General features: G+C 32.6%; 1 protein-coding gene and 1 long non-coding RNA gene across 4 annotated transcripts; both read left to right on the forward strand.

Annotated features, from left to right (window-relative positions):
* The first annotated feature begins 995 nt into the window (after window positions 1-995).
* Window positions 996-19,236, forward strand: LOC127710220 (splicing factor 1-like). Of its 3 annotated transcripts, none has more exons than XM_052215980.1 (13): window positions 996-1,117; window positions 3,752-3,952; window positions 6,406-6,481; window positions 10,021-10,173; window positions 10,818-10,938; window positions 11,490-11,642; window positions 12,296-12,414; window positions 13,466-13,570; window positions 14,421-14,499; window positions 15,663-15,797; window positions 16,900-17,224; window positions 17,817-17,912; window positions 18,400-19,236. In XM_052215980.1, the coding sequence occupies exons 1-13, from the start codon at window positions 1,078-1,080 to the stop codon at window positions 18,681-18,683; spliced, it is 1,887 nt and encodes a 628-aa protein (XP_052071940.1). In that variant the 5' UTR covers window positions 996-1,077; the 3' UTR covers window positions 18,684-19,236. The 3 variants fall into 3 exon arrangements, with proteins under 3 accessions (XP_052071940.1, XP_052071941.1, XP_052071942.1); XM_052215981.1 differs by having other exon boundaries at window positions 16,900-17,188; XM_052215982.1 differs by having other exon boundaries at window positions 16,900-17,152.
* On the forward strand, window positions 3,960-5,646 carry LOC127710221 (uncharacterized). Its single transcript, XR_007986062.1, has 2 exons — window positions 3,960-4,944; window positions 4,999-5,646. It is a non-coding gene; the product is annotated as an uncharacterized LOC127710221 (long non-coding RNA).
* Window positions 19,237-20,183: the final 947 nt, after the last annotated feature.

Below are 20,183 nucleotides of genomic sequence, written 5' to 3' on the forward strand. Positions count from 1 at the left end.
TTAGGTATATATAGGCCTGTAGTTGATAGGATTATGTTTATCTCCCTTTTTGAATATTGGGCAGACGTTTGCTTGCTTCCAGTCAGTAGGTATTTTTCCGGTGTTCAGGGATTTTTCGAAGATTAATGTAATTATGGGTGCGATGTCAGTACTAAGTTCTTTAAGCACACGCCCATATATGCCATCTGGCCCTGTGGCCTTGTGTGGGTTAATCTTTTCTAAGAGTTTCAGTGTGCCTCTCTCTGAAATTTGTTTGTTGTTCATTTTTGGATGGTTAGAAATTCCCTTGTCAGGTATTGTTTCACTGGATGTTTCTGTTGAGAATGCCTTCTGGAATTGGCTGTTTAGTATATTGGCCTTTTCTTCGGTGTTATCAGTAAGTATGCCATCTTTTCTTAATGCTGCAATGCCTGAACTATCATTTTACATGTTTTTGATGTAACTGTACAAGATTTTAGGTTGTCTTTTAATTATGTTGTTATCTGGCTCGTTTACTGGGAGATCAAATATCATGTTCTCGATGTAATTCCAATACGATCTTCTCATATCTGTTTGAATTGATTTTTTGAGATGCTTGTACTTTTTCTTCAGTTGTTCATTTTTTCTGCTCTTTTTATGAAGTAGTTTAGCTTTGTTAATGTCAATTTTAAGTTTGTTATTAACCCATGGTAATTTTTTCTTGTTGGTAACTATTTTGTGTGGGATATTTGCCTCTATTGATTGTGTAAGAGCTTCTGTGAATGTATTCCATAGAATATTTGAGGTTGATTCTTCAATTTGATCTTTAATTTTGTGTATAAAGTAATTAAAGATATCAGGCTCAATATTTATTACGCTAGACTTCCTTAAATGGGTCAGACCGGTGTTTTAAACTAGTCGGAGTTGTCTTTCAAACTGGTCCGAGTTGTCTTTTAAGTGGTCCGAGTTATCTTGGTCCTAGTTGTCCTGATTCCATTTTTTTTTGTACGTTATTGTTTGTTTTCAGTCGATATATATTTCGGTTATTAGACGTCGTCACAGGAACGTTTGCAATACGCCATTTTGTTACACGACATTGTTTTGTTTGCCGGTCCAAAAATGTTTCAGTCAACCAAAAGATCGTATGATTACGGAAATAGTGAGCATATTTCAAAGCTTAACATTCCAGAGTTTTGTCTGTTTAAAAGTTTCATAGCGTAGATGCCCAATTTTTCCAACCTTGACTCTCATAATTCATCATGTTCATTCCCAAATAATTGTTCACATAAATGTATTCCAGAATTCCGAAAAACAGACCTGTGCGAGCACGGGGACTCGTAGATATTATAAACATGATAAATTAGAACCTAACATGCTCTATTCTCAATGAAAGCAAAAATCAGCTTCTAATGAAATATGGTCGTAGTTGCACCACAAAATTTACCAGTGAGTACTGACAAACTTGTGCACCTGAAAATTTTAAAGGCATGGCTGGAGCACAGGCACTTGCCTCTTTAGAAATTACCTATATACTTTAATATCACACAAGGCATCTTACTTGGCATTGTTCTAGAAATGGCATTAGGTTGTGAGTTTCCTTTATGTTTTGATTCCACAGTTTTCTTTCACACTGAAACTTGTTATGTCCTATACATTTATCTACTTAGTTAAAATTATCTACAAGATGATGTATAACTTGCCTATTTCTGTTGGCGGAATCATTCAACAGGTTGGGAACAACCTCCCTAATGAGGGATAACCCCTTTTATGAGGGGTAAATTTCATTCAATTTCAAGTGATAACATTTTTTTTATTTAAACTGTATTCTGTAGGTGTCGCTGTTGACACTGGATTATCTCTCTTGTATATATTAAAGTCTTGCATGTACAATTTTTAAGTACAATAGGGCACATATTTACATTATTTGCAGAAACTTTTCACAAACATGACAAAGAACAATACACTATCTGGTATTATATCGACAAAACATGTCCATGAATTTTGGAATATTCATGGACTTCAATCTTCTTTATTATTTGTGTCTTTTAGAAAAGTTGTTCCAAATATCAGGGCTCACACTACTTCAGAATCATAGGGAGAAGTGACTTCTCTTTTTGAAACTGATAGGGAGAAGTGGTGAGATTTGAAAGAGAAGTGCTCCTTCGCGCGCTGCACTACAATGTTTGGTTTTTACTGCCTATAGTACAAACGGTCATATGTAAATAATGTTCTTTTTATATTGTTCAATTCATATCTGAGTATACAATTAAAGTAACAGTTCAAATTCAAAGTTGTTTAAGTTTGGGTTCTTGTGAGAAACTACCAACTAAATAATCTAGCACTAAAATTTATTTTTTTTTTTTTATGTCAAAAAGGTAAAGAAATAATATATCAATTACAATTCAATTAAAAAACTATCTTGTTTATCATGTTTATGAAATTCAGAGTTTCTGATCAAAAGATATACAAAGATAAGCTGGACCATAATATATTGATATAATAGTATTATAGTCCCAGAGTTATGCAACTTTAATCAATATTTTAAAACAATCCATATGTATGGAATTATATACATTAATCAAGTACAAAATGTAGATCTAACCAAAAGTCTGTTAATGCGTGTGGAATGCGTAATTTTTCCTTTTGGGATCAATATTCTTCTGTCAGCTGTTCCATTCATGCATCCGTGGTTATTATTGTAAAAATACGGATTTCGGTCATAGCTGGTCCGTTTCCGATCCGTAGTTAGTAAACAGTTAATGGCGGACGAAGAAAATTTACAAAAATAAATGATGTTTGACAAGCTATTTGGAAAGGAATATGACATTTTTAATGCAATAAATGGATTAAACTTTATCGCCCCAGTCGCCTGCTAGCGTGAGCCCTGAATATAATGAATTTTCCCCCTTTTAAGTTAAAAAGGCTAAGTTTTTCTTTTTTCTTTTCTACAATAGCAAAATAACCACTTTTCTGAGGGACAGTCCCTCATTTAATGGGGAGGGGGGGTGTTCCGAACCTGTTCAAAGCATGCCTTTCAAGTAGGGCAACCATAAATTATTTCGTCTTCTAACAGCCAAATGGCAATGTTAACATAGCATGATGCATAATGAATGTGGTGGGGTTTAAAAACATCTTAATGAGTGCTCTACCTTCCCCATACCTGGGAGAGTATTGTAACAGCACATGTACATTATGTGAACTTTTTAATACACATGCCTATTTTTTTTACCCATATTTGGTGGTTCAATGAACTTGAAAATGTGATAGTGTTAACAGGGAATTTTGTTCTATAAGGGTCTGGAATGGGGGTCCTTCATTTCTGTATTCCTTAATTTTTAAGACCATTTTTCTCTATTATTTATCTTGTCTGCCCATTGTTTTCTATTCATTACAATGTATATTTTAATACCCTATCTCTATTCTTTATTTATCGGGCCTTTATTCTTCACCTTTTGCCCATTGTTCTCTATTCTGTAAACCTTATCCGGACCCTCTCCTATGGACATTAGTAAAGGACACATACCATTTTCTTGTTCTATTCATTGTGCATTACAGTTTTACCTCACAAATAGATATAAGAAGATGTGGTATGAGTGCCAGTGAGACCACTCTCCATTCAAGTCACAATTAGTAAAAAGTAAACCATTATAGGTCAAAGTACAGCCTTCAACACACAGCCTTGGCTCAAACCGAACAGCAAGCTATAAGGGGCCCCAAAAATGACTAGTGTAAAACCATTCAAACAGGCATATTTGACTGAATCATAGTAACTTATACATTTATTTGATTGCAGATTTTACCTCAGCTGGACAACAGTCATGGGGGTCGGGATCCTCAGGTTCACCTGGTCCAGGACAGACAGAAGGAAGTGATAAAAAGAAGAAAAGAAAGAGTCGCTGGGCACAGGATTCAGAGATGGAGAAGACAGTTATACCTGGGTTACCAACAGTCATTCCTACAGGGCTTTCATCAGATCAAGAAAAACAGTACTTGAGTAAGTGTAGAAACATGTGAAAAATACTTTTTCTAATAAATACAATGTATATTTGTGCTTTAATTCTTAGCTTTTCAGTCATTTTTATCACAGAATTATTGGCACCAAAGAAATCTCTGTACCAAGAAGTTTTTTGATACGTTTCATTTTGTAATTCAGATAAATATATGAATATTGTAGGTACATGTTTATTTTCAGCCCGCTATCCAGACAGCTTAGCTATGAACACAGATTATACATTTGAAGGGAAGTTGTTGTTTTTTTCAGATATGAGTTGGTAATCTAATACATGAAGAATATAATAATAGTTTATTGCTCTTTGATTCAATAATCCTAGTTGGTTATTTATTTGATTTGATATTGTTACTTAACCAATGTAAGACTAGTTTGATATCACATAAAAATTTCACAACTATTACAAATATATCCATTCTCAATTTTATATATTACAAATGTATAAAATGTACACAATGATGAAGTGTTTATGAAAAACATTCATCAGTCGTGTTTTTATCAGTCTTTGTGTAGACATATCAGGGAGTTAAAAAGATTTATATTATGTTGATGTAACTATGTATTATTTTGTTCTTTTAAATTTTAGAGAAAATGGATCAGGTCTGGCTGCCAAGGAAAGCACTGATGCTGAAAATGTACTTTTTCTTTCTTTCTTTTTTTCTTTCTTTTTTTTTAAGTTTAATGATTTTAGGTTTTACATTTTTCTGGATTTTGAAAAGTAATGCATGGTAGTGCATTGTCATTTTTGTAAACAATATTCATATAAAACTCTTGTAAAAATGTCTCAGAAATTTGGCAGATACATGTTGATCATTGTTATTACAAATACATACAAACTAATAACATGAAAGAATGGTATGAATAATACAAACATGAAATAAAAGTGTTAACAGGAATCGAATTATGAATAATACAAACATGACATAAAAAGTGTTAACAGGAATCGAATTATGAATAATACAAACATGACATAAAAAGTGTTAACAGGAATCGAATTATGAATATGAATAATACAAACATGACATAAAAAGTGTTAACAGGAATCGAATTATGAATAATATTGACAGTACAACGTTAACAAATCAAACCAAAACCCAACTCCTCTGAGACATGTAGCCTGACTTGTTACAGGCACAAACTTTTCTCTTTACCTACATGTATCTAGACCATCTTATTTTGTAAAAGTAAAACATAGTGAAAAACCTGAACAGTCCAATAACCAACATGAGCAACAACTTACACATTAAAATATAAGACTGTATTCCTCCAATGCAAACATTTATCAATCGAAAGCAGCACAAGGAAAGTAACTTAAGAAGCCAAAGTTGTTGGTTGAATGCTGTCAATCAAGAAATAAAAAAAGAACACTTTAATAAGGGCTATTCCATTAAAATGCATGTGGGAGGGTAGGACATGAAGGAAGGGACTTTCAAAATATCCCTACAACCTAGAACCATTTTTTAGATAATTTTGCATAATGGTAATAGACACATACTGAAAAAAGACCCATGACCCACATTCAATAATTAAACTTCCCTTCCTACCCTCCCACATACATTTTAATGGAATAGCCCTAAACAAGTTTCATGATATCCATCAATAATTTAATTGAAATTGGTAGTATTTGTAAGACTCCATAGTTAACCAGGTACTTGAATGACAAACAGCCAATGAGCAAATATGAAATGGTTATTGTTTTATTTGTCTAATGATATAGTTTTGTTTTTGTGATTTAGTCAACTGAAAAATGGAAAATAATCCTGATCAGGAGAGACAACCCATGTCGAGGGAACTTCAACCATCAAAGTATCAAAGCACTGATCCATATGCCAGCAATTAGCAAAAAGAACTTAAATTAAATCATGCCTTTCATTTAAAATTTTGATTTATATTTGTAAATTTGATATAGTAACCTTTAAAAAAGGTACTTTGAAGAAATATTTTCTGAGAAAAGTTAAAACTTAAAAAATATTTTCCTTGAACACTACAAAAGGATTTTGCTTTCCAACTCACCTTCTCTTAGAGTAGGCATAGGCTGGCTAAAACTGCTACTCAGTCCAAAATGACCCCCAACCCCTATGGAATTTACATGCTGTTTCTTTGGTTGCTGTTTTATATCTTTAAAATATCAACATTTATCAGCATGGGAAATCATTTACAATCAGATAAGTATCAAATGGCAAAGATCAGAGTTTGATTTACTGAGCTTTTTCATTCTAAAACAATTTTTGCATTTGGTTGATTAAATCATTCTTATTTACAAAAGTACAAATTTCTTGGTGACTTTATAGTTAAAAAGATAGTTAAAAAGATTCTTAAAACTGAACTTTTATACTTCAGTTGTTAGAATGATTTGTCTACTCAAAGTTTGGGTATTTTATTTTAAATGTCATAAATATTAATATTAATGTATAATAATGACTACTGTTACTTTACAGTGCAACTACAAATTGAGGAGATTAGTCGTAGACTGAGAACGGGAGATCTTGGCATACCACCCAACCCAGAATCCAGGTTTGATTTCTGTAATATTGATGATTTTGACACAGGATTTTCCCACTGGTAGCCTCAAGCTTGGTGCTGTTATGCCTTTATAAAGAACTGCCAGTAGTAGAAAGCTAATTTGCATGTAGTTAATGGGGGCTTCCTCAAGGATAATCACAGTGTCAACGTAACAATTACAGTCGTGAAGAGATCTACTTTCAAAATACAAATTTTTATTTTTATGCATTCTCTTGAAAATTTTATTGTCAACAAATATTGTGATATTTGTTTGCTGCATAAAAAAATCTTTTGATAAATGACAAATTATTCACAAATTTTGAGATAAGGGCTGTTCCATTAAAACATACACAGTTTCCAGAGAAAGGTACTTTGAAAATAGAGTAACCACCCATAGAAGCAATATTATAGACCTGCTTACATTTTAAACATGTACAACATAATATTTCACACCAACCCATAATGGAAAATTCAAGTTGCCTTCCCTGGGTCTCATGAATGTTTTTATGGAACTGCCCTAAACAATTTTTAAGCGTCATTTGATTTAAGATTAAATATGGCTAACACAAATTCAAAAAGATGCCAAATGAGTTCTTTTTTGAGTTTTTTAAAGCATTGTTTTAGAAGTGACTTAAAAATTGTAAAATTTAAACAAAATTTGAAGAAAAAAATGATTGTATGGCCAAAGTTACTTAGTGTGTTTTTTTCTTCTCCAAAAGATCTAGACTTAACAGAAAATTCATATACCGGTAAAAAAAATGTTAATATTCATGTTCCATGTTCTTTGAGAATGTAATTTATTAACCTTTTGCATTTCATTGAAAAGGAAACTGTATTCACATTTTTCTATAAAAGCTTCTGAACAACGTATGAACTGAGGCTAGCAACATGTGACATGTATATATAAGGGGGTTTCCTTAGCTTCTTATGTAGCTCCAAAATGACTTTTGAATACATTTTCATCGAAAAGTAGTAAAAACAATGAAAGAAAGTAAGGGTGAGCAAACTTTTTGAAATATGTTGAGTTTCTGTAGCATTTACCTTGATCTTCTTTCATTCATGTATGTTCAGTATTTCACTGTTTGTTTGATTATCTAGAAAATCTCTTTTTGTTAGAAATTTCCTAAAAAAAATTACAGTTATTTTGGAGCTTCAATAATAAAACTGGCAGTTCTTTAAAAATTGAAGAAAACAGGTAATGTACAAGCTATTTTTGCTCATATATGATAATTTATTTTATTTGGTTTTTGCTAATGAAAGTTTCTTTGTTAATCATTTTTATTGTCAAATAATAAATTTCGCCCTTTCAGTTGAGCTGCTGAGAAGCACATCTTGTCCCTATCGGTTTAAAGAGACCCTTAATTTCAGACCTCGGTAATAAACAATTATATAATGAGAAACATTAATTTCAGAATTATTGTTGTGTAATATGACTAATTCATTTACAATACAATCATATTAAAAATTATTTGCAGTGCTAATCAATTCCTCAAAATTTCAGCATTAATAATCTTATCTTTTTTCCATAATATATTGAAATTCTTTTCAGAAGTATTTTAATCCTCTATTTACCAGTATTTAAATTTTGTGATCTTTTTGTCTAATGAGTTGTTAATGAGTTTGATTAGGTTGACTCCAGTAATGAGAGTTCTCTTTCAGAAAAGATTCAGTAATAATTGTGATCTATTTTAGACTACATGTTAATTTCACAGTATTGGGTGAAATATATACAGAATGATGGTTGTTTTAAAGTCGGGACAGAAAGTATCATTTTGAGTCCAACAGGACTAGCTGAGATACTTAATTTCTGTCAACTTCAAAACTGCTGATATTCTGTTAATTTTTTTACATCATAATCAATCTGAGGTCAGGTAACTCTTGGCAATATCTAAAAAATTACATATAACTTTGTATATCCAAGTAGTAAGGGGATACCGACAGAAAGAACACTGTCAAATGATAAAGTGACTGAACTATTGGTGCATCTTTTTGTGTTTATGTCAAACAGATAAACAAATCGTCAAAGAATGATTTCCCCTTGTAATTTGTGTCTTGTGTGTACAAGTGCATGGATAATGTTGCCTTCTAGATGTCTAATGGTTCTTTTTGTTCTTGGGTTGCTTTCCCATTGGAGATTGACACACCACCTTCCACTCTTTTAAATGAAATGATATCTGTTTAATAAGTCAGTTGCTTATGAATTTCTTTGTCATTATTCCCCAGGGTAAACTGTTGAACGGAATGTGCAAAATGGTTCTAAGTTCAGGAATAGTAAAGGAACACAGTTTTTAATGTGATGGAGAAATAGTCTGAATTATTATTTCCACTTGTAGAATTTTAATATTTTGGTGAGAAGGGGGGTGGGGGGATCTACACTATAGTCATTTACAAATTTATACTGATGTGACCAACACATTATGTTAGGTAGTAAATACATTCACTTTTTGGTTAGGAAAATTCCTGTCTGTGTGTTGGGTCAGAATATAATGGGGAAATATTCATCTAGTTACAAAATTTTTAAGACACTGTAGAACATTTGCAAATTATAATGGAAAAGTATATTTCTTCTATCCATGCTATCTAACATAGTGCATTTGGCATGCTTGAACATCTTCTTAAAAAAGCTGAAATCTTATTAAGTCTAGGTCAACATGATCAAGTGGTTAAAACAGAGCATTTAGTACTATGTACTTATGGGGTCATGCAGAATGAAAAATTCTGCAGGGTTAGGGTTAGGATTGCAGGGGGTGAAGGCATTTGGGATATACTGTGGAAAGGGGGGGATACCTGTTTTAAGAATTCCTCAGGCAGATAAAACAAATGCTGACAAAAATTAACATAATTTGATTTTAATATGAAACCAAGTTACCACACCAATCATTAAGTGAAACACATAAATTTTGTCTGTTGAAGCATTTTTGATACAATGATGCATATGAGATGGAAATTAATAGCGCCTCAGGAAATACACTTTTCTCTTAAATATATGCAAGTTTAAACATACAATCTTTCATAGACATCCTGTCTGTGTGTTGGGTGAGAATATGTAGGGAAAATATCCATCTAGTTTTATTATTTAATTTAAATTTTAATGTACCTGGCAGTTATATGTAAGATATTTACATCAGATAACAAAAATACACCTTAAACATCTAGCTTGCAGCCTTTTCAATGTAAACAAATGTTAAACTGGTACACTTTTGATTTACAAATGCATGAAGAAATATTTTTCTGAAACACTCAGATTTAAAATTCCATATTAAGTTTTATTCTCTTAATTAATAAATTCTATAATTCCATTCCTTAGAAACTCGCTTTTTGTTGAAATGCAGGATAATTGATGAAATTCAGAATTGAATAAAAACTTTTTGTAAGTTTAAAACCTTTCCAGATCTTGGAGAAATGTTCAGTTTTATATAAAACTTTTTCTAAGTTTAAAACCTTTTCTGATCTTGGATAAATGTTGCACACACAAGTCCAAATGGTGGTGGTATAACATGGTTTCACATTGTTTCATAATATCACCAAAGTGTTTTATTTATATTCCACAGATCTCCCTCACCAGAACCGATTTACAACAATGAAGGCAAGCGTCTCAATACAAGAGAATACAGAACTAGGAAGAAGTTGGAGGAAGAAAGACACAAACTGGTGCAAGACGCCATGAATAGTAACCCTGATTATAAACCTCCAGCAGATTACAAGTAAGAATTAGGGATAAGCCTATTAGGTAGAGAGAGGGCAAGGGACCAGCAGATTACAAGTAAGAATTAGGGATAAGCATATTAGGTAGAGGGAGGACAGGGGAACAGTTAGGGGGGAAAAATCAGCACTATACCAAAACGGATAAACAAAATATTTCGATTATTGTTTTGTACATAAATCAGGCCGTTAATTTTATTGTTTAAATTGTTTTACATTGGTCATTTTTGGGCCTTTTATAGCATACTATGTGGTATGAGTTTTGCTGAATGTTTAAGGCCGTACTTATGATAATAGTATGACCAATACTAACTTTGAACAGTGAAATGTGGTATATGCATATGTTTATTCTACAACTTGTAAAGCACCAATTAAAAGAGAAAAAAATCAACAATATTGAAAAACTAGACTGAGGCAGGAAGTCCTTGAAAATAATTAGATATACGTCGCATGAATATTATTGTATGAGGTAAACCATTATGTATTTTTTCCCATTTGTTTGTTAATGTTTGTTGACAGCTGTAAAGGCAAACAGTGATTGTTCAATAAAAACGAAAACCAGGAAAGAAAACAAAAATTTATCCATAAATTTGTATTTATCATGTTTTATGATTCTAGAATATAATCCTGTACTTATTTATTTCAGACCTCCCATTATACGAGTCAGTGACAAAGTAATGATCCCACAGGATGAACATCCAGAAATTAATTTTGTAGGACTTCTCATTGGTCCAAGGGGAAATACTCTTAAAAATTTAGAAAAAGATGTAAGTTTGTTAAATGACATCACCCAGGTGGAAATACTTGTAAAAATTTAAGAAAAAAAAGTAACTTTGTACCTCTGATGATTTGACCAAGGTGCAAACTTAGAGAGAGATACGTTTGTAAGAGTATTATATAGACTTCAGATACTTTTATATAATTAAGACTTAGGAAATAATCGACAAATAAAGTGCACATTTAAGTTTTGGTTGCAAAATTTCCAGTAACCTGGCATTATCTTATACATGCTTGGTATCAATTCTGATTTTGAAATAAAATGAGTAATTTTTTTTCTTCACAGTTTTATTAAATAGACATTATTGAGTAGAAAAGTGTAAATATGTTAATTGATATTTACTGGCATTTGACTTCGTTAAGATGGTTATAAATTACTGTTTTACTGGTCTAATTTATCCTGTGCAAGAAAATTTAGTTTGCAACAATCAAATATATGATTGGTGTTTTGCAAATTTAAAAATTCCTATAAAAATTCTATGATTGAAGTTTAGTCTAGTCATTTTTTACTGTAATAAAAAGACCTCTTTATATTTCTCAGACTGGTGCAAAGATAATTATCCGAGGGAAAGGTTCAGTCAAGGAAGGGAAGATAGGAAGGAAGGATGGACAACCATTACCAGGAGAAGATGAACCACTGCATGCTTATGTCACAGCAAATAATCCTGAAAATGTCAACAAAGCTGTAGAAAAGGTAGTGAATAGTTACGTCTCATTTGCACCCATACCATATCATATTTTAAAGAACAAAAGTTATTTTTCAATTGTTAAAAAGCATGACTGAGCATAATTTGTTCTTTTAACACAATTTAAGGCTATTCAGGGGGAAAGATGTGCAGGGAGGGGAAAACTTCTTAATGTTTTATGTAGCCTTGCATTCAAATTTAAATGGTTATTTTAGATCTTAAAACTTTTTTTTCAGAAACATAGTTTGCATCCAAATTTCTTAAAATGTGTTGTAACCCTTTTTGTCTTAACTGTAATGGAAGTCGCAAAGGCCAGCATCGTATCATAGGCGTTTGTCAACATTTAGGTTCAGTCTGAGATTAAATTTTTAGAAATCGATAACAATGTCAAACCCCATGGAAATTTGCACAGAAGATTTTTCGTGATCAAATGGCGGCATCCAGAGCAAAATTTTCAAAAATGCCTTTCTTCAATTTTCTGTTTTTACTGATAGATAGATTAAAAAAAAAAAATTGGGAGTTAACATTAAGATACAGTCTAGGGTCAACATTACACTTTTACACCAATGAGCAGTTTACAAATTTGTTTTTTTAAAGCCTTTATGAGGTATTGGTATTTATAGTTTTCCTTTTTACTGTCATGTATTTTTAAATTTAACAGATAAAAGAAATAATAAGCCAGGGCATAGAAGTTCCTGAAGGACAAAATGATTTAAGACGACAACAGCTGAGAGAACTGGCTTTACTGAATGGTACACTGAGGGAAAATGATGGATTAGCGTATGTATTTAAACAACTTTTGTAAAAATTAGCAGCCATGTGAAAGTAAGAAGAGTGTGAAATTATAACAAAATAAGACAGCAATCAAACAAACACAATTTCTGTGTGTTTTAAGGTTTATAACTTATAAACTATAAAAATGATAGCAGATGTACTTTAATATTTAAATTTACACATGATGAACTCAGAAAAACATTATCAAAAACAATGCATGGTAAATTTAGGAAATAACAGTATTGTATTTGAAGATTTATTGGGCATCAATTGGTTATTTGATTGTTGCAAATAGATATTCCAGTCGACATAAATCTTCAAATACAATACTGTCATCTGCATTCTAGTTCTATTGAAAGAAATCACTGTTAAATTTTTCATCTGTTACATGACGTCTATGCTTGTGTTTACAATTTCAGACCATCATTTTTTTATGCCCCTGCCGAAGCGGAGGGGGCATTAAGTTTTACCCTTGTCTGTCCGTACGTCCCAAAATTGGTTTCTGTTCTCTAACTAAAGTTTGCCTCAACCAAATGTTATCAAACTTATACACAATGCTTATTACCACAAAACACAGATCAAGTTTTGAATTTTGGTGGCGTCACTTTATTTAATACTAAAACTATGTTCTAGATCCAAGTCACCCAACTACCCATAGAAATGTATATGCTAGTGTGTTCAAAAGTTCTCAGAACATGCTTTTAATTTGGTCTAAGGGATATAACTCTTGTTACATAAAATAAACCAGTTTAGACTGCTAGGCTGAGTTCAAGTTGCCAATGAATTTAAGAAGTCTCCTAACTCACAATAGTTTTGAATTGTTTACTGAGAAATATTCTGCTTAATGTCATTAGTTCTCTAAATTCTCTGAAATTTTCCAACAATAAAAAAGGCTGCAATGATATGTCCATGTGTGCTGAAAGTGGCATTAAATACTAACAATTAATAAATCGATCTTTTAAATATCTACTGGTATGTGTTGTTTTTTTTAAGTTACAGCAGTTTTTTTTTTTACTGTTTATATAAGTTTCTTCTTACATTTTAATTTATTTTTCAGGAAACTAAAGCAGCTACAGCAAGCCTCCACTATCATCACAAATAATATTCTGTGTACAGTGTGTGGTGGAGCAGGACATTTGTCTCAGGACTGTAAATCTAAAAGGTATGGGCAAAAAGCTTAACATTAGTAAAACTGTGACTGTTTTCACAAAAAATCTTACGAGTAAAACCACTCGTAAGTCATGAACATTTCAGTATAACTTACGATCAATTTTATTAGTAAGATTTTTTGTGAAAAGAGCCTCTGTCTATTATCTTAATGAGGGTGGGTTGTACAAACTGAATATTGCTAAAGTAAAATTACACTTCCTTATTCTATGAAATATTATACGATATGTTTTGATTGGTTGATATCTTTTGTTAATTCCATGCTGGACGTATTAGTTGTTGGGCAATAGCAGCTGATACTTCTGGGATAACTCAATGTTTTATTTTAAACATGTAACTAGTATTGCATTAGATTAGGAGCTACAGTGCCGTGTTTGAATATTTGCCACAGGCAAGTTTGGATTTAACGTTCTCAATTATCCCTTTCATTGTCTCTGTGACAGTCAAATCCTCAATTGACAATGAGATTTTTGGCCAACATCATAAATGACATGTCTAGGTCAAATTCATAGAAAATGAATATTGGACTCGTGAGCACATATTTTATTATTTTATTCATAAAAATATTGATTTGTTTTGTGTAAAAAAACCATTTAAATGAAATAGCTTTCAAATGCACAACTGATGTTAAAATTTTGACATGTAAAATTGGACTTGGATGCAGATCTATGAACGTGGGTTTTAAGATGCTGACCTCTTTCAACACACTGGAAATCCAATGAAAAGGGTGTAGATTTGGCACCGTCTCAATTGGTTATCACGCTGATTCATAACTGTTGTTGGAATAATCCATTAAGTGAAGCTTGTGTTCAAGTATTAAAGTGTCAGATATATTTCTTTTGCAGACCAGGAGATACCCTGAAGAATTTCAGTATGCCGGCACACCAGAATTCAATGGCTGATAGAGCTAAAATGGACAGTGAGGTAGGAAAAAGTTTGATAAATTAGACAAAGATAAAAAAACTTTGTTTTATATTAATTTTTGTTGCTGTTTTAGGTTTCAGCACACATTTTCTTTTATTGATATAACGAGCTTTTTCACAAAAATAGGCCTTAGATATGATTCTAATGAAATATGATACATTTTAACATCAACTTTGGATGGCGTCTGTCATCAATTCTACTGTTGACCATCTGAGTTAGTCTTGGGCAACAACTTGCTAGCCGTCAATGTATTGTAAATGTTTAATTTTGAAAATTTTATGAGTATTGTATTAGAAGTTGTTTTGAATATATGCAAATTTTTAATGCTCACAAATATCGGAACTGGCACTGCTTCACATATGGTCTCATGTTAAACTACATTTGTGACCATTAATTGCTAATTGACAGAAGTAGAAAAAGTTTTCAGTTCTAGTAAAGGGGAGCATTATTATATTTGTGTAAAAAATTTATAGTCACAAAATGGGAGATAACTACATGTTAACATGATCAAATATACCAGCATCATCTCAAGTAGAAGGCTAAGGCTTCAAAATATTTCTGGATAAAAACCAGTGGCAGTTCAAAAGAAATTGTTTGCTTTGTTGTAAGAATAAGAATATACATTGAATGAAGTGGTTTGAAACAAAATTGTTGATGAATATCATTATAAGAGTTGTATGCACGGAATATTTCATTATAAAGCATCCAATGATTGCCCTAGGTCATTATCAAACGTCCACAGGAAAATAATTTAACCCTTGATTGAATAAAAAATAGCCTTATCTTTATTGTGCTGAATGATGCTTCATTCAAAGCATAAAGTGTGTAAGTAATTCAATGGTATTGACAAGTATTATTACATTAGCTGAACAAATAAAGCTGATTTTTTTTTTGGAATGTATACATTGTCTGTACCCCTGTGTATGGAATTTAAATTTTATGGTGTGTAAAAACAATTGATTGATTTGAGATAAAATTCAAAGTTGCAGACACTGCACGTGGCAAACCAATTGAAGTAGACATTTTGTTTGGTTATTAAAATTTTATATTTTGATTCGCCACAAAATCTTCCAAAATTGTTATTTGAAAGGTTTGCATGATTATAGTAGATAATTTAACATGTTTTGTGTATATAAAGTTATATAAATATTAATTATTTTCAGTACATGTCGTTGATGGCGGAGTTAGGAGAGGGACCAACATCATCACCTAAACCACTATTACCTTCAAATCAGCATAATCATCCGCCAACTCAGCAGTTTAGGTTGCCAATAACACAACCTCCTCCTAACCCAATGGTAAGTAAATCTGTAAGGTAGACATAATAATATGTTTTGTCTTACCTAGCTTTTTAAAAAAAACAAAAAAAACAATTTCCCACAGTTCAATAGTGGGAAATTACTGTAATAATAGTACTAGTGAATACTATATTATGCAACATCTTTAATATTGTTATTGAGCAGATGTTAAGAGGCAGTATATTCCCTTGTTGGTCACTTCTAGCCAAACATTAGACTGGACAACACTGAATAAAAGTTCAAAAATTCGTTTTAAATAATTTAATGTTAATATTTTCTATTTAACTTTTCATTCCTGATTTGTCATAGCTGAATATTTATTGTATTCATATACATGTGTATACATGTGTTTATTTATACTTTCTAAAGTATAACTCTCAAGTTGGTCTTTTGAGCATAGGGTTTTGGACACAGTTTTGTGTCATGTTCCAGTACATTTGAAATGTAGTCATTTGACTGCAGGGCCATTGATAAAGAGCAAAATATATATTTCTTTCACACATATGTAATTGAATTTTTTATGTACATCAGTTTAAGGAATAACAGTACTGAAGTTGAAGAGTTGCAGCAGACAATTGTTGATTTGGAGGTTGCAAATGCAGTTTTACTGGCGACGCATAGCGGAGACAGTAAATTGGATATTTGCAACCATCAAATGAAAATTGACAATAGGAAATCTTTTAACTATAGTACTAGATGAGATATCTTTGTTTAAAAAACTTAAAATACAATATTAAATCAATGTCAGTAATAGTATGTAATTTTTAGTTTGAGAATGAACAACTGTAATATATCATTAACAGTGAGAAACCCAGGCCTGGCTCAGACTTAGAAATCAACCAATAAAGAAACTGGATTTGGTGTTTCGAGCACAAATTTTGTACTCCGAGTAATGAGTGAAGTTTTATGATCAAGAGCCCTGGTTTGAAACATCAAGCTCTTACAATCTTTTCATTGATTGAGTGGCAATTGCTCAATGTTGTCAGCAAATATAGGCAACACCGGGAACAAAAACTATCTTTTTACAATTATATCACATTTTGTGTTGAAATCATTGATTTAACAATATACAATTAGTTGTATATCTTTCTTTTTTTTGTAGTCTTTGAATCCCCCATGGCAGCCTCATCAACAAAGGAACATTCCTCCCCCACAAGTGGTCAATATAACCAACCTTGGCGGTCAGCAGCCCAATCAACCCCCCAACAGCTACAACGTACAGCCTGTACCGCCCCCATCATCTGTACCATCATCGATGGTACCTGCTCCAGTGCCACCACCAAGCTCAGTGATGTCATCACAAGCTGGTCCAATGATGAGGCACTGGCAACAGCCGGTATCTTCAGCACCACAGAGTAAGTGGCAACAGCCATTATTGTCAGCACCACAAAGTAAGTGGCATCAGAGGACATGGTCAGAACCACAAAGTATGTTTGTTGTATGTAACCACCCCATATAAATGGGGGAAAAATGCTTCAATTATATTCAAAGTGGATGTAATATTTGGGGTGGCATCAATAAGTAATCTGTAAATAAATTCACCATAGATACCAGGCTTACACAGAAGCCAGACGCACGTTTTGACTACAAAAGACTCATCAGTGATGCTCAAATAAAGAAAGATTAAAAATGTAAATTATTCCATAAACAAACCACAAATTTAAGGGCAAGGAAAGATACATTGAATACACATATTATGAAAATATTGAATGCATACAAAACACAGTACAAATATGGTAGAAATGTTGGATGTTAATGGCAAAAAAATATGGTGTTCCATGTTCAAAGGGAGATAACTGCTAGAATCTTGAAATTTCTATTAAATGTACAGATGAAGGAATAACATGATTGCAATGTCAGATATTTTGAAAGGGAAGTGACAAAATGTATTTGGTATTAAAAGGTGTAAAAGTCACAAGATGGTCACAATTAGATTAAAGATTTTATTATTCTTTTGAATTGGCCTTTTTATTTAGATATTAATTGAACATTCTTTACTTATGAGGATTTTTATTTCAGACATGCAGCCTCGTCCTGCATTGATGTCGGCTCCTCCCCCTCCTCCTCCAAGCAGTCATCCTCAGCAATCACAGCCATGGATGCAACAGCCACCAGGTACATATCAGTTTTCTAAGAATACTGGAACAGGAAAAAGGGGGGCAAATTTACAATTAAACTGCATTTATTTACTGTGAAAGGGAGGCGAAAGATATCAAAGAGATATTCTTACTAATAAGTTGAAAAAAAATAGACAATGCCATGGCAAGAATAGAAAGAACAATCAAAAGACAAATAACAGTATACAAAACACAACATAGAAAACTAAAGACTGAACAACAAGAACCCCAACATAAACTGGGGGTGATCTCAGGTGCTCTGGAAGGGTAAGCAGATCCTGCTCCGTGTGTGCATATCAAGTCTTTGTAATTAAAAACTTCATTTTTTAAATTCTTTAATTCTGGTTCAACTAACTGAAGTTAAATTCCCCTTTAATAACTGTTTAAATTATTTAATAAAGTTTATTTAGGGGACAAGGCAAACTTTGTAATCTTAGATTCTGGAATTGTCAAATATTTGAAACATTTCTTTTGATTCTTTTTAGTACAAGGAGTTCCTCCTCCGCCTCCAGTGACATCATCAACAGGACAGTTACCGTGGCAACCAGCTCCACCACCACCACCATCAAACATGTCTCCATGGCAACAGCATCCGCCACACCACGGACATCAACAGCCAATGCAGAATCAGCTTCCTCCTCCACCACCCCCTCCCAGTAGTCAGCAAGGATACAATCACATGGCCCCACCCCCACCACCACCAGGAGGATATAATATGGGTGGAGTCAATCAGCTGTTAGCCCAGCCACCACCACCACCACCAAACTGACAGATAAACATTGTACTGGACTGATTCATCAAAGTTTTAAGACATTTGTACATGAAATTCATGGTGATTTAACTGCATTCTGTGGCTACAGAGATAAATCTGGAATTGACTGTCTTCTTATTGAACTAAGATATTTATTCAGGATATATTATGTAGAATTGACCAGTATCTTATTTGAGTAAGATATTTATAAATGCCATTTAGTAGAAAATTAAAAGTCACTAATTGTCTATTAGAAATGGGTAAATGGAAAAATACTGTACAATCTGTTTTGTAACAGGTTATATTAGTAGTTGACAGATTGTAGGCTCATATATAAAGATAATTCTTCTGGTAGATATACATTAGATTATTCTGTGGCACTGGTGGATGAACCATAGGTCTATTGTTGCTAAAAGCAGAAGGATCAAGGGTCAAATATTCTGAATTTATTTCTTCTGATTTGAAATTTGACATCTATTTATATTATGCCAATCAGATCTCTGTAAAACTTCTTCATGAAACAATCAGATGGAAGTATGTCAATTTCAATTAAATCATTATTTTGTCATAATTTTAGTAGTTGTCTTAATTTTATTAATAGAAGTATCACACATAAACAACACAGTTAAAAGAGCATTCAAAACTAAAAACTAAGTTTTCATTTGAATTCTGTGAAAGTTGTTATTAAATGTAAATGAAACTAGTTTTTATTGTAACGTAGTCCTACACAAGGCTTACAAAAACTTTAAACATGACACTCAACTGCGACAAAAGTCGCAGTATGCGGGACATAGGTTTTACTATCGAGCGGTGTAGAATTTTTGTATAAAGCTTTATATTTCAGAAGGTAGAAGCTTCGTATTTCTCATTTTCATGGTTCAACGACTGCTTAAAAAAAATTGAGTTTTTTTGTCATGTGAATTTCTCACTTATGAGTAATAGGATAACCATATTTGGTATATGGGTTCCTTGCAACGTCTACATGTCCATGTCCGTCATACAGGGTTCACCTGACGTTGACCTCATTTCATGGATCAGTGATCAAGGTTAAAGTTACGTGATTTGGTCCGTTTTTCAAATACTTTAAGCAGCAGGTCAGCTATATGTGGTGTATGGAATGACTGTAATGGATACATGTCAGTCTGGCAGGTTTTATCTGACCTTGACCTCATTTACATGGTTCATTGGTCAATGTTAAGTTTTTGTGTTTTGGTCTGTCTGTTTTCCAAGTAGTATAGGCAACAGGTCAACTACATTTGATGTATGGAATGATTGTAATGGGTACATGTCAGTCTGGCAGGTTTCATCTGACCTTGACCTCATATTCATGGTTCATTGGTCAATGTTAAGTTTTTGTGGTTTGCTCTGTTTTTCAAGTACTATAGGCAACAGGTCAAATATATTTGGTGTATGGAAGAATTGTAAGGTGTACATGTCTGTCTGGCAGGTATCATCTGACCTTGACCTCATTTTCATGGTTCATAGGTCACTGTTGTTTTTTATACGACAGCCAAAAAA

This window comes from Mytilus californianus, unplaced genomic scaffold (genome assembly GCF_021869535.1).
Source record: "Mytilus californianus isolate M0D057914Y unplaced genomic scaffold, xbMytCali1.0.p SCAF_7, whole genome shotgun sequence".
NCBI classification, from domain to species: Eukaryota; Metazoa; Mollusca; class Bivalvia; order Mytilida; family Mytilidae; genus Mytilus; species Mytilus californianus.